This window comes from Sylvia atricapilla, chromosome 6 (assembly GCF_009819655.1).
Source record: "Sylvia atricapilla isolate bSylAtr1 chromosome 6, bSylAtr1.pri, whole genome shotgun sequence".
Classification (NCBI taxonomy): Eukaryota; Metazoa; Chordata; class Aves; order Passeriformes; family Sylviidae; genus Sylvia; species Sylvia atricapilla.
In genome coordinates, this window is record NC_089145.1 from 42,284,559 (window position 1) to 42,300,324 (window position 15,766).

The following is a 15,766-nucleotide window of genomic DNA, read 5'->3' on the forward strand; positions in this document are numbered from 1 at the left end:
TCTGAACATCAAATAATTAAAAATTATTTTTCAGCTTCAAGAAGGAAACAAAAAACATTCTACAGACAAATCAAAACAGAGTCATCCACAGGTCAGTCCAAAAGCACTCCGTAGTTTTAGGTATGAGCCTTGTAAATAGTAAAGTTTGTTATTACACAAAGGCATGAATGGGTGGACAGAAGGAAGGACAAATGGGCAAAGACTTTGGATGTGTTTTGATCAGGACCTTCATGAATGGCTGAGTTGTGACACAAGCATGAACATTTATTTGTCCTATTTGGGGTTCTTCCATAATTCTTTTTAGAATTCTTTCTTTAACCTTCTCTGATTTGATTGCAGTACAGCATTAGCTCTTACTCTGACTTTTCTGGCCCATTGACTTTAATTCAAGTAGTTAACATCTTCACAGAAAATACTCTTTCAGCCCTAAAAGCTTCCATATGTTTCACATTTCAAAATTATAACCTATTTTCCCTATGGCCCTGATCCAACATAACCCTAACACATGTGCTTAATTCTAATTTAGAACAGAGTCAAAACCACACTGAGGAAGTATATTCTCTGTTTTGGATAATCTTTCTTGAAATATTGAAAATGCACCTGAGGAGACTAAATTTTTTATTGTAGAACAACTAGGAACTCTTTAATACAAATGAATAAAAATTGTAAATTCATGTCTTTTTCCATCTCTAGGAGACAATGGAAGTGACCCTGAAAACAGAAGTGGAAGCTGGTGCCAGTGGTTTTAGTGTGAAAGGTGGAGGAAATGAAGGAATATTTATTAAAAAAGTACTCAAGGAATCTCCTGCTTCAAAAATATTTAGTCTTAGAGAAGGTACAGTCTGAACTTTTTGTTTTGATTTTATTCTGTATCTTTAAATAACGAGATTTGTAGCTGTGCAATCTGCCATCTCCTTAGCTATCAGAAATAGTAGATTTCAAAGTAGCTAATGTTAATGTTAACAAAGGCCACTTCCTTGAACAATACTGAAATGTGATGGTTTTCTAGTATACCATAAAAAAATCAGTTTTCACTGGGATAGTGAAGAAGATACGTAGAAAGTAGTATATAAAAAACTTAAAAAAAATTTGAAAAAACTGTAAGAAAACACAAAGTAATTAAAATTATGTATTATTCCACTTGCAGGTGATCAGCTTCTAAGTGCTACAATATTTTTTGATAATATCAAATACGAAGATGCACTCAAGATTCTCCAATATTCTGAGCCATACAGAGTCCAATTCAGCCTCAAAAGAAAAATTGCCATGCAAGAAGATTTGGAATACTCTGCAGCCCAGCACAAAAAGGAAAGGACAGGCCAGGTAGATAGATATCTGAGTAGTTTACAAAGTTCGGGTAACAAACTAGAGTAATATTGGGTTTGGAAATGGATCAGAAAACACACGTTTGTGTCTTCTTAAAACTTAGACATGTGTTTAAAGTTAATAGCATGAATATTCATGATTTTTTAAAAAATACCACACAGTATTTTCAGCTTTTAAAATATCTTGAGTGAGACTACAGATTTCACATTAATCCATAACCCTGTTAGAGTATACAAAAATTCTTTAGTGAATCAGCATTTTTTTATTGTTAATTGTCCACTGATGAAACAGACTTGGGCAATCTCTGTAATACTTACATTCAGTATGTTAAAAAATGTAAAATGTCAGTAAACATTTTTATCCAAAGCTCCTCTGTAAGATTTTTTATTTTAAAAAAATGTATCTAACGACTATTTTGATAGACCTATGATCTCTTCATAAGTGTACATCAACCTAAAAACATTTTTTGTTCATATACATATATAAATACTATATATAACATATATTTGTACAGACATATTTGTACTTATACCTAGAAACCTCTGTTTACTCCAGTGTTTTGTAAAGAATCAAAATCTGCAGAAATCAATATATTACAGTCCATTTGTTTTACGTAATTTCTGCCTGACATTGCATATTTATATAATCTTACATAATCTACTTATAAAAGTAGATACTAGTAAGAGTACTTACTTAAAAAAGAACATTTTTCTACATATTTTATAGTATTTTTCTTAATTTTCTGTTGCACCTATATTTAGGTTACTTCTAATCTTCTGACTACTATTTGTTCTTTTAGGAAAAAGAACTCAATGAGAGCATTCCTGAAGAAACACTGCATGTTTCAGGAAAAGCCATTTCAGAAGAAGACAGGGAAACACTAATTGTAAGCCAAAGGGTGGGAAGAAGTAAGAGACCTAAAAAAGACAGATTATCATGGCCAAAATTTCAATCAATTAAAAATAAAAAGATATTAAGGCACAGAAGATCTCATAGTACATCAGATGCATATGAGCCTGCTATACAGGATATTTCCCCTACAAGCACAGACACAGAGTCTCAATATCCACAAGAAGTCCATCTCAAAGAGAAAAAAGGAAGCCAAAGGAAGCTGAAGTTCCCTAGCATTGGATTCAGAATGTACAGATCGAAACCAGAACCACAAGAGAAGCAAAAAAAGAAATAAAAACTACACTGATCTCTGAAAAAGAAAAAATACATACAGATGATATAAGCCTGGAAAATCCTGAAATCTTAAACTGTTGAGTATACCACATCTCCTGGTTATGAAATGAAAACCGGGGAAGAACATGAAACTTTAACAAAAGACTTAAAGAGATGAAAAATGGCATTCCATTGCATGTAAAACAATGCCCTGAAGTTGAAATACGCATTAAAAGGACAAGGAAGCAACATCAAAATTTAGTGTGCCTGAAGTATCAGACATAACAACAGAGATACCAAAGCCCAGTTTAGAAACAGCTGATCTGAAAGTAAGCCCAACGTAAAAAATCACCACAAGCCTCAACAAATCCAGAAAAAAGAACAAAAAGGGACAGCAGATAAAAAAGATGGAGAAAGTGAAATTAACATAGACAGTGATGGGTCACACAGCTAAGGGATCTGTACAGGTAAAGGCCTAGAAATAAGCACTGCTAAAGCAGAATCACAGACATCTAACACGCTGAAAATAGGAGAAAAACAAGCAGAAGAAGACACACAAATACTAACTATGGAGAAAATACATTATGGAATTTCAATAACCACTAGAAAAGAGACAAAGACTGACACCATCAAAGAGGGAGGTGATATGACTTCAGAGGACAGCAGGAATTTCAATATGAAAACTCTTAATCCAGATGCAGAATCAGAAGTGTCTTCTTGGAAAATACAATGCCAACATTCAAGTGGACAAAACACCTAGAAATGACAAGAAAATAGTAAGAGAAGAAAGCAGAAATGACTCAGAAGATACAGTAAAAAACGAAGGAATAGAGGAAGATGGTATGCCCACAAATGACAAATCCTTAAACATAGAAAGTGGAATGAAGACAGGAGAAAAAGATATAGAAGGGAAAGAAAGCAAATTCAGACTGCCAAAGTTAAAATTCCCAACATTTACCTGGTCAACTACAAAGGAAGAAAGGACCCAACTTGAAGCACAGATAAATGAAAGAGAAGTGAAACTTCAAGAAGTAGTAAATGTAGGAGGACTTCAGGAAACTGGACGAACAAGAAAGATGCCAGTCCCAACAGAGGAAATGCAAAGAGAAATGTCCAAAGGAAAAACAGACCAAAACGACGTAAAGCAAACTGCAAAACGAGAGTTGCCAAGTCCAAAAATAGCAACAGAAATATCTAAAACAGAAATTACCAAAGAAGAGACAAAAAGAAAACAACAGATTTCAAAAATTGAAACAGATATACAGAAGACAGAATCCAGTAAAAAATCAGAAGATGAAACTGCGGAAATTACATCTGACATCAAAGCTCCCAAGGTGGACATCAGCCTGCCCTCCGTCGACATCACTCTTCCACAGGCCAGCGTGGATCTGCAGGCGCCTGAAGACACCCTTAGCCTGGAAGGGGAAGCCAAAGTCCCAGAGAAGGAGGCTGCCAAGACCAAGGATGGCAAGTTCAAGATGCCCAAGTTCGGCATGCCTTCCTTTGGCTGGTCCAGCAGCAGAGAGGCCAAGGGCACCGTGGCTGCCGACGTAGACGTCAGCCTCAAGGAGCCTGAAGTGACAGTGCCCTCAGCTGCTGCCGAAGTAGACGTGACGCTGCCCTCGGCCGACATCCAGGTGCCCAGTGTGGACGTGACCGTCGAGACAGCTGCTGTAGCTGTAGAGGGGGAGAAAGGTCGATTCAAGATGCCTGATGTGAAGATGCCCAGCGTCAAGTTGCCCAAAGTCAAAGCTCCCCAGGCGCACGTCAGCCTGCCCAAGGCGGATGTCTCGCTTGCCAAAGGCCAGGAGGGCGAAGTCGCCCTGCAGGGCCCCGAGGCTGAAGGCAGCCTGGAGGTTTCCGCCGGCAAAGCTGATGGCGGCAGCATGAAAATACACATGCCCAAAGTCAAGGTGCCCAGCGTGGTCTTCTCCAAGCCCACCGTCAAGGCTCCCAAACTGGATGCAGATGTCAGCCCCATGCAGGCAGAGCCCAAGGCCGCTGATGCCGACGTCAGCATCGCCGCCCCCGACATCAAGCTGCCCTCCGTCGAAGGCTCCCTCGAGCTGCAGGCACCCGACGTGGACCTCAAAGCACCCTCCACCGAAGGCAAGCTCGAGCTGGAAGGCACGGGCTTGAAAGGCAAGCTTAAATTCCCCAAGTTTGACAAGCCCAAATTTGCAGTGTCCTCCCCCAAGGCCGAGGCATCCACAGTTGAGATCACCCTGCCCAGTGCAGAAGTCGACCTCCCCTCTCCCACCGTGAAGGCCACAGGAGAGGGCTCTGGGCTGGGAATCAAAGCTGATGTCCCTGGCGCCAAGACCGAAGGTGCTGGCTGGAAGCTGGAGAAGCCCTCCCTCAAGATGCCCAAAGCTGACATCAAAGCTCCCAAGGTGGACATCAGCCTGCCCTCCGTCGACATCACTCTTCCACAAGCCAGCGTGGATCTGCAGGCGCCTGAAGCCACCCTTAGCCTGGAAGGGGAAGCCAAAGTCCCAGAGAAGGAGGCCGCCAAGACCAAGGATGGCAAGTTCAAGATGCCCAAGTTCGGCATGCCTTCCTTTGGCTGGTCCAGCAGCAGAGAGGCCAAGGGCACCGTGGCTGCCGAGGTAGACGTCAGCCTCAAGGAGCCTGAAGTGACAGTACCCTCAGCTGCTGCCGAAGTAGACGTGACGCTGCCCTCGGCCGACATCCAGGCACCCAGTGTGGACGTGACCGTCGAGACAGCCGCTGTACCTGTAGAGGGGGAGAAAGGTCGATTCAAGATGCCCGATGTCAAGATGCCCAGCGTCAAGTTGCCCAAAGTCAAAGCTCCCCAGGCGCACGTCAGCCTGCCCAAGGCGGATGTCTCGCTTGCCAAAGGCCAGGAGGGCGAAGTCGCCCTGCAGGGCCCCGAGGCTGAAGGCAGCCTGGAGGTTTCCGCCGGCAAAGCTGATGGCGGCAGCATGAAAATACACATGCCCAAAGTCAAGGTGCCCAGCGTGGTCTTCTCCAAGCCCACCGTCAAGGCTCCCAAACTGGATGCAGATGTCACCCCCCCTCAGGCAGAGGTCAAGGCCGCTGATGCCGACGTCAGCATCGCCGCCCCCGACATCAAGCTGCCCTCCGTCGAAGGCTCCCTCGAGCTGCAGGCACCCGACATAGACCTCAAAGCACCCTCCGCCGAAGGCAAGCTCGAGCTGGAAGGCACGGGGCTGAAAGGCAAGCTCAAGATGCCCAAAGCTGACATCAAAGCTCCCAAGGTGGACATCAGCCTGCCCTCCGTCGACATCACTCTTCCACAGGCCAGCGTGGATCTGCAGGCGCCTGAAGACACCCTTAGCCTGGAAGGGGAAGCCAAAGTCCCAGAGAAGGAGGCCGCCAAGACCAAGGATGGCAAGTTCAAGATGCCCAAGTTCGGCATGCCTTCCTTTGGCTGGTCCAGCAGCAGAGAGGCCAAGGGCACCGTGGCTGCCGAGGTAGACGTCAGCCTCAAGGAGCCTGAAGTGACAGTGCCCTCAGCTGCTGCCGAAGTAGACGTGACGCTGCCCTCGGCCGACATCCAGGTGCCCAGTGTGGACGTGACCATCGAGACAGCTGCTGTAGCTGTAGAGGGGGAGAAAGGTCGATTCAAGATGCCTGATGTGAAGATGCCCAGCGTCAAGTTGCCCAAAGTCAAAGCTCCCCAGGCGCACGTCAGCCTGCCCAAGGCGGATGTCTCGCTTGCCAAAGGCCAGGAGGGCGAAGTCGCCCTGCAGGGCCGCGAGGCTGAAGGCAGCCTGGAGGTTTCCGCCGGCAAAGCCGATGGCGGCAGCATGAAAATACACATGCCCAAAGTCAAGGTGCCCAGCGTGGTCTTCTCCAAGCCCACCGTCAAGGCTCCCAAACTGGATGCAGATGTCAGCCCCCCGCAGGCAGAGCTCAAGGCCACTGATGCCGACGTCAGCATCGCCGCCCCCGACATCAAGCTGCCCTCCGTCGAAGGCTCCCTCGAGCTGCAGGCACCCGACATAGACCTCAAAGTACCCTCCGCCGAAGGCAAGCTCGAGCTGGAAGGCACGGGCTTGAAAGGCAAGTTTAAATTCCCCAAGTTTGACAAGCCCAAATTTGAAGTGTCCTCCCCCAAGGCCGAGGCATCCACAGTTGAGATCACCCTGCCCAGTGCAGAAGTCGACCTCCCCTCTCCCACCGTGAAGGCCACAGGAGACGGCTCTGGGCTGGGAATCCAAGCTGATGTCCCTGGCGCCAAGACCGAAGGTGCTGGCTGGAAGCTGGAGAAGCCCTCCCTCAAGATGCCCAAAGCTGACATCAAAGCTCCCAAGGTGGACATCAGCCTGCCCTCCGTCGACGTCACCGTACCACAGGCCAGCGTGGATCTGCAGGCGCCTGAAGCCACCCTTAGCCTGGAAGGGGAAGCCAAAGTCCCAGAGAAGGAGGCCGCCAAGACCAAGGATGGCAAGTTCAAGATGCCCAAGTTCGGCATGCCTTCCTTTGGCTGGTCCAGCAGCAAAGAGGCCAAGGGCACCGTGGCTGCCGAGGTAGACGTCAGCCTCAAGGAGCCTGAAGTGACAGTACCCTCAGCTGCTGCCGAAGTAGACGTGACGCTGCCCTCGGCCGACATCCAGGTGCCCAGTGTGGACGTGACCGTCGAGACAGCCGCTGTACCTGTAGAGGGGGAGAAAGGTCGATTCAAGATGCCTGATGTGAAGATGCCCAGCGTCAAGTTGCCCAAAGTCAAAGCTCCCCAGGCGCACGTCAGCCTGCCCAAGGCGGATGTCTCGCTTGCCAAAGGCCAGGAGGGCGAAGTCGCCCTGCAGGGCCCCGAGGCTGAAGGCAGCCTGGAGGTTTCCGCCGGCAAAGCTGATGGCGGCAGCATGAAAATACACATGCCCAAAGTCAAGGTGCCCAGCGTGGTCTTCTCCAAGCCCACCGTCAAGGCTCCCAAACTGGATGCAGATGTCAGCCCCCCGCAGGCAGAGCTCAAGGCCGCTGATGCCGACGTCAGCATCGCCGCCCCCGACATCAAGCTGCCCTCCGTCGAAGGCTCCCTCGAGCTGCAGGCACCCGACATAGACCTCAAAGCACCCTCCGCCGAAGGCAAGCTCGAGCTGGAAGGCACGGGGCTGAAAGGCAAGCTCAAGATGCCCAAAGCTGACATCAAAGCTCCCAAGGTGGACATCAGCCTGCCCTCCGTCGACATCACTCTTCCACAGGCCAGCGTGGATCTGCAGGCGCCTGAAGCCACCCTTAGCCTGGAAGGGGAAGCCAAAGTCCCAGAGAAGGAGGCCGCCAAGACCAAGGATGGCAAGTTCAAGATGCCCAAGTTCGGCATGCCTTCCTTTGGCTGGTCCAGCAGCAGAGAGGCCAAGGGCACCGTGGCTGCCGAGGTAGACGTCAGCCTCAAGGAGCCTGAAGTGACAGTGCCCTCAGCTGCTGCCGAAGTAGACGTGACGCTGCCCTCGGCCGACATCCAGGTGCCCAGTGTGGACGTGACCATCGAGACAGCCGCTGTACCTGTAGAGGGGGAGAAAGGTCGATTCAAGATGCCTGATGTGAAGATGCCCAGCGTCAAGTTGCCCAAAGTCAAAGCTCCCCAGGCGCACGTCAGCCTGCCCAAGGCGGATGTCTCGCTTGCCAAAGGCCAGGAGGGCGAAGTCGCCCTGCAGGGCCGCGAGGCTGAAGGCAGCCTGGAGGTTTCCGCCGGCAAAGCTGATGGCGGCAGCATGAAAATACACATGCCCAAAGTCAAGGTGCCCAGCGTGGTCTTCTCCAAGCCCACCGTCAAGGCTCCCAAACTGGATGCAGATGTCAGCCCCCCTCAGGCAGAGGTCAAGGCCGCTGATGCCGACGTCAGCATCGCCGCCCCCGACATCAAGCTGCCCTCCGTCGAAGGCTCCCTCGAGCTGCAGGCACCCGACGTGGACCTCAAAGCACCCTCCGCCGAAGGCAAGCTCGAGCTGGAAGGCACGGGGCTGAAAGGCAAGCTCAAGATGCCCAAAGCTGACATCAAAGCTCCCAAGGTGGACATCAGCCTGCCCTCCGTCGACATCACTCTTCCACAGGCCAGCGTGGATCTGCAGGCGCCTGAAGCCACCCTTAGCCTGGAAGGGGAAGCCAAAGTCCCAGAGAAGGAGGCCGCCAAGACCAAGGATGGCAAGTTCAAGATGCCCAAGTTCGGCATGCCTTCCTTTGGCTGGTCCAGCAGCAGAGAGGCCAAGGGCACCGTGGCTGCCGAGGCAGACGTCAGCCTCAAGGAGCCTGAAGTGACAGTACCCTCAGCTGCTGCTGCTGAATTTGACATGACATTGAGTGACTCTGAGATCCAAGCTCCCAGTTTGGATGTTCCTGTAGATTTCTCCCATCCTAAACAAGAGGAAATTGGTAAATCTAAATCTGCTTTTAGAATGCCTAAAATTTCTTTTTCTAAAACTTTCAAACCTCATATACAAAACCAGCCTGGATTTGATGTTTCTGTTTCAGACACTCCTTGTCATTCTTCTACTTATGATACTTCTTCTGTTCCTTCTGAGAGTGTTGGATCTAAACATTTGCCTGACATTACGGCAGAAACTTTATCTAAAAGTTCCAAATTCAGAGTTCCTAGCATTGGTTTCTCTAAAGCTGAAGTTACTTCATCTAAAATTGATCTGGATTCCTCTTTACAAAAGGGGGATATTACTCTTACTAAATACCAAATTAATCTAACAGAATCTCAATCAAAAATTGCATCTCTTGCTGATGAAAATCTTTCAGATTTTGTAATTTTAAGTGAAAATGCTTGTGAGGAGCAAGGTGATTTTAAGCTAGAGGACAAAACTACATCTGCTGAAATATCTCTGGTAGACACTGAGGTCACAGTTAAAATTCCTAAATTCCGAAAACCAAAATTCAAAATTCGTTCTAAGGGAAAAGCATCTGAAAGTTACATTGGTTTTAATGTGGAATCTGAAATTTCCAAGGGAAAGATCGCATCTGATGAGACTGATTCTGATATTGAAAAACCAGCTCAAATATCTGATGCCGAACTTGATGTAAGGTTGCATAAACCTTCACTTGAAGTTGTTCTGGATGCACCAACAATAGATCCAAGTCTCTCACCCGTAGGGATTACGTTGCCAAAATTAGAAGCAGAAATCCATGACCCAGATTTAGAGTGCAAGGCAGAACATGAAGTAGTTACAGGAGTGAAGGATACTGAGGAGAAAGAACACAAATTTAAATCATCAAAATTCAAACTGCCATCATTTAGATGGTCACCAAAGAAAGAAGCTATTGCTCCTTCTCACATTGAGGAACATCTGGAAGAACCCACTTTGTCTACTGTATCTGGAGACATGGGATCTGAATTATCTTTTCCTACTCCTGAGAATCAATACCTCCATGAAAAATTTGATACAACAGAAAAAGATGGTGAAAAAGCCAAAGCCAAAAAATCCCAATTTACCATGCCAAAGATCTCATTCCCCAAAATTAAGGGTCAGAAAGTACAAGTCTCTCTGCCCATACTGGAAACTGATGTTTCTGGACCCACACAAGAAAAAGAAGGTGTTTCTGTCCAGAAATCTGAGAAAGGGAGTAGTGGAGAAGGGGCAGGACTGGGCATAAAAGTGCCAAAAGTTACAGTCCCAACTTTGGAATTTTCCAAACCAGAAGCCGAAGCTCCCAAAACAGAGATGGATATTAACATGCCTACAGGTGACATCACAGTTCCTACCTGTGAAGAAGATAAGCTGACACTGAAGTCAGCTGTTGCTAGTGCCAGCCTCTCCACCTCAGATATTAAGATGATACCTGAACATTCACTTGAGGTGAAGAGTCCTGAAGTAAATGTTGAAAAAACATCAGGTAAAATTGCTGTGGGTGATGTAGAGATAAAAGCTGAAGGTTCTGAAGGGAAAACAAAAATGTCTAAATTCCAAATGCCAAAGGTAGGAATTACACTTTCTAAAGGGAAAGGGTCAGAAAAGGATGTTGGTCAACCCAAATCAGAAGTCAAGGTTCCCCAAATAAAAGCAACAGTAGAAATATCTGACATTGCTGTTGAAGCACCAGACTTGGAGGTGGAATGTGGCACAGAATTGGCTACTTACAGCCCTGAAGTCAAAATTACCAAAACTGACAGTAAGGCATCAGAGGCTGATGTTCACCTCCCATCATCTGACATTTCTATTCCAAAAACAGACAGTGATATTCAGGATTCAGATGCAGCAATGAAGACCAAGGGGCAAATAAAGCAAGATGGAGATGGAGAAGAGAAAGAAGGACATTTCAAAATGCCAAAATTCAAACTTCCATCCTTCAGCTGGTCACCAAAGAAGGAAGCAAGTGTTAAATCAGATTCTGGAGCAAATCTGGAAGACCAAAAGCTTGCTGTCGTGTCAAGCGGAATAGACACAGAAGTGAAAGGACCTATACCTGATGATCAAGGTAGTGGGCCAGACATTGATCTGGAAATATCTGCAGGAAAAGTTGAACAAAAAAGTCCAATTAAGAAGCCTCAATTTGTCCTGCCTAAAATTTCACTCTCCAAGATCAAGGTTCCAAAATCTCTGTCTCATTCACCAAAAGTCGAAGCTAATGCTACTGTTCCTAAAACAGAAATAGAGGCTGATGATTCAATTAAGATACCTGATATAGAAAAAAGTCATCCTGAAGGGACTGAAGAAGGAGCACAAATAAGCATAAAACTGCCTGACACTATGGTCCGCACTCTGGAGTTTTCCAGAGTAGAAACTGAAGCCTCTAAATCTGAAGTAACAGTCAGCTCAGCAAAGATTGATGCTTCTTTGACTCCCTCAGAAGGTAGTTTTCAACAGGTTGACTTAAAAATAAATTCTACCAATGAATGTAACATTCAGAAAACTGATATTAAGCTTCCCAAAGGAGAAGCTTCAGTTGATTTGAAGAGCCCTGATATATTAACAGAAAGCTCATCAGTTGGGGATGGAAGAAAAGTGAAATTGGAAGGTCCTGAAGGGAAGATTAAAATGCCCAAATTCCAGAAGACAAAGTTTGGAATCTCCCTAACAAAAGGGAAAGTCCCAGAGACAGAGATCAGCTCTCCAAAAATAGAAGCTGATCTACCCCAGCTAAGAATGACAAATGAAATCGCTGACATTGCTGTGGGAGTTCCAGCATCAGAACTTACATCTGATATGTCAGATCCCGAAGTAGGTGATGGTAAGGTAAAAACATCCCAAGCTCTGACAGGTGGCATTGAAGATGTAAAGGTAGACATAAACACCCAGTCAGTGTTTAAACCAAAGACACAGGGAGTTATAGAGAGCTTTGAGGTGAAGGAAATCAAACTAAAAGAACATGAAATAAAAGCTGAAGAAGTTCAGACTGAAGAACATCAGGGATGGTTTAAAATGCCAAAATTCAGAATACCTGCATTTGGCAGGTCATCCTTAAAGGAAAAGAAAAGTGATACTGGTATTGAAAGGAGTATGGAAAAAACTCAGGAAACTACTCCTGCTGAAGTACAAACTGAAACAAGTATTCCTGGAAATACCTTCTCATTACCACATGCAGTTGCTGAAATTACTATTGGAAAAGAAGGTATTGAAAAATCAGGAGATTCTGTGAAGAGTTCTGATGTTAGCTTGCCAAAGATGGAAGGAGATCTTTCATTATCCACAGAAGGAACAGATAGTAGAGTGAATATTCCAAAAACTGAAACCTATGCAGAAGTAGTTAAGCGCAGTGTTGAAGGACATACTTCAGAAATCACAGTGTCTGCAGAAGAATTGTCTGAATCATACCCAAGTGCTTCAGGAACTGACAAAGACCAGAGTTCAGCAAATAGGTTTCCAGAACATAAAGGCAAATCACGGGATATAGAAATCTCAAAGGTAGAAGGTTCCATGAAGTTTGAGACATCAAGGGTAGGATGCAAGCCATCATCATCTGAAATTACTCTGGATGCAACACAGAAGAAAAGAGATGTTAGTCTTCCAAAGAAAGAGCTAGATATTCAAAATAAAGAGGCAGCAATTAAAAAGGGAAAGATAAAGGGCGAGGTGAAAATCACAGGAAAAGACAGTGAAGAAAGTCAATTAAAAAGGACTACGTGTGAATGGTCTACAACAAAAGGATCAGAAGATGGTACTTACGTTACAGCTAAGCTGGAAGATCTAAAGGTAGAAGTTCCAACAGTGAAGACGGATGTTAAAATTACTACAGTAGATCCTGAAATGAAATTCCAAGTGAAAAGTGTTGAAAAGGATGTGTCTGCAGGAGTGGAAGTGCAAGTAGAAGACAGAGCAGAAACAAGTAAAATTAAAGCATACAAGTTTAAGATTCCAAAGTTTGGAATGTTGCATTCAGAAATTAAGGGGTTTGAAGATGATACCAATTTGCCAAAGTCAGAAGCTGATTCAGCACCTAAAAGTAAAAGAGGCACAGCAGAAATGCAGTTAGAAAAACCAGAAGGATCAATTGGTCTGGAAAGTCGAGCTCTAGATGACACAGAAGCATCTGCCAGAATAACAGGGGGAACAGTGGACCAAGCACAAGGTGTCCCAGAAGTAACTGTAAGAATTCCCAAACTAAAAATACCAAGATTCTCTTTTAGAACTCTCCCAATTGAAGCTGATGTTTTACTGTCAAAAGTAGTAACAGATCCAAAGGGATCTAGTACTGACATTGAAATAGTGAAACTGCAAGCAAGCTCTGCTATCCCTGAAGAAACACCAGGAGCTCTAGAGGGGGGTATTCAAAAAGCAAAAAGCAAAATCTTAACGCTGACTGAACCTGACATTAAAACAGCACAAATGACAGCTACCATACAGTCCTCCCTTTCAAGTGCAGGACAAGATATCCATTGGTCTTACATAGAGGGCCAAGAAGTAAGTGAGAAAGTAGAACCTGAACATGTTGCTATTGAGCGGTGTGAGATTTACACTACTGAAATAGTGAAAGAATCAGAGATTCTGTCATCAGAGGTCAAAACTGCTGCTTTGGGATTTTCATTGCTCAAGACAAAGTTGCCTGAATCACACAGCGATTTAGATGTGCTGGTCCAGCAACACTCTCCAACGGGAGATGCATCAGTGAGAAAACTTACAGGTGCTGGTGAAAGCTTTGGAGTAGCAGCACAGAGAATGGGCAGTGCTGAGCTTAAACTATCTGAGAAACCACAACCTGAGTCTGAGGAATCAAGAGGAAAAGTAAGCTTGAAACAATTAAAAACATCTGCTGCTGAAGTAAAGTGTTTCAGTAAACTTGAATCACCTGAGGGAATAACTGCAGCTCCTCCCTCTAAAGGTGAAGAGGTAGTTGAAGCAGCAGAAGGTGAAGAAGAAGACATAACCAATGAGAAAGAAAAGACTGATAATAAAAGATCTCCTGGAAGATTCAAATTTTGGCTTCCAAGTATTGGCTTTTCATCTTCTGGGGATGAAACAAGCACAGATGCAGAACCAGAAATAAAAAAATCAGTTCCAGAAGATGTGAAACCTGCTGACACATCAGATGATTCCTCTAAGCAGGCTGAAAAACCTGGATGGTTTAGACTTCCCAAGCTTGGTTTCACATCTCCTTCCAAAAAGGCTAAGTCTGTTGACAAAGAAGAGGTGGGTCATAAAGAGGAGAGACTCTCAGATGAAGACAGCCCAACAGACAAACCGGATGTGTTTTTTGATGCACAAGAAAGCTTATCACCTAAAGAAATAGGAGAGGGTGAAAAAGCTGAAACTGATGGGGCCTCATCTATTGTGACATCTTCAGCAAGAACTGAACTAATCTTGCTAGAGGAAGAAAAAGATAGTAAATCTAATATTGTCGGAGATACAACCAAATGAAGGTTGTATTTTCTTAATCCTCAATGAAAACAAAATATTCCATATGTACAGAAGAGAATGTTTTCCTAATCTTCTACTAACTGAAAATTAAAACCCAAGGCTGGTATTCATGAAAACACTTGAACAGAATTTACTACCTTGAAAATTTCAAGTACATGGATGTACTAGATTATACACTAATAAAAATAATGATTTTTCATATCTACCCCAAGGGCAACAATTATGACAGGCGCAGAGAGGTCCATAGTTTGAGCAAAGTCTGAGTAGATACCAGAACCATGAAAGTAAATCATTGAAAGGCTCAATGATACCAAAAGAATTTTTAAAGAGGCTTCTCAAAACACGCCAGTTATATTTAGATTACAGATTATTTCCAGAACGGGTTCTAAGCTAATACTATGAGAACTATACTTACCTGTTTAGATTTTGGAACTTTATGATATACTTTTGCTTTGTTATTAAAACACTTTTCTTTATTTCAGCTATGGTAGTATGTATATTCCACAAACAATTTAAAATAGAAAATAAAAAAAAATACTAGTGTAGAGAGACTAATGCTTTGCCTCTTCCTCTCTTCTCATTTTTTTTTATTATTGTGGTGGGTCATATTTAGTCTTACAATAAATTTAAAAAAAAACAGCAAAAACCAACAGAATAATTTCAAGACCAAAAACATGTAACTAAATCATGTTTGTAAGATACCAGAATAAAACATGCTTACCAAGAATATTATTCAAATGTGGATAAATAAATTTTTATGTATATACTTATGGGATAGTTAAATGCTTAGAATGATCTGCCACACTGGTGGAATTGCTTCAGAGATTTTCCAGGGAAGGAGGTGTATATAATTATTTGCTCCTTTGTTTATATTAATGCTTCTCTCAAATGCACAATGAAAACCAGAGTGACTATGTGACAGCCTTCACATGTACCATTAAAACACTGTCTGTATTCTTAATTCACAATAAACTCACCATAAAAATAACTTGAGTAGCATGAGTTACTGACATTTCTGATTTGGAAAATCCCTGCCCAAATTTGCAAAAGTTTGGATTTACTTTACTGTCTGCTGAGGTGGATGCTTAATGACAGCACCAGTTCCTAAATATAAGGGTAATGGAGACTTTTCACTCATTACAGTCCCAAGTTGAATCATAGAACATGTTGAGTCAGAAGGAACCTGTCAGGATCCTTGAATCCCACTCTTGGCCCTGCATAGGACATGCCAAGACTCACACCACATCCTTGAGAGCATTGTCCAAAGGCTTCTTGAACTCTGTCAGACTTGGGGCTGTGCCCACTGCCCTGGGGAGTCTGTTCCAATGCTCATACACTCTTTGGGGAAGAAACCTTTTCCTAACATCCATCCTGAACCCCTCATCACTCATCTCCAGCCATTTCCTCAGGTCCTGTCACTGGCCACAAGAGTGAAGAGATCAGTACCTGCCCCTCTGGTTCCCTCATGAGGGTGTTGAAGACCCCAATGAGGT

The 15,766-nt window shown here is 44.5% G+C and overlaps 1 protein-coding gene across 1 annotated transcript; it reads left to right on the forward strand.

Moving 5' to 3' along the window:
* Window positions 1-8: 8 nt before the first annotated feature.
* Window positions 9-15,261, forward strand: AHNAK2 (AHNAK nucleoprotein 2). The gene is given in 10 exon segments (XM_066321656.1): window positions 9-91; window positions 694-835; window positions 1,148-1,323; window positions 2,126-2,495; window positions 2,498-2,583; window positions 2,585-2,654; window positions 2,657-2,719; window positions 2,722-2,868; window positions 2,871-3,219; window positions 3,221-15,261. Coding segments are annotated over 9 exon segments (12,450 nt in total). The 5' UTR covers window positions 9-91; window positions 694-699; the 3' UTR covers window positions 14,274-15,261.
* The last annotated feature ends 505 nt before the right edge of the window (window positions 15,262-15,766 follow it).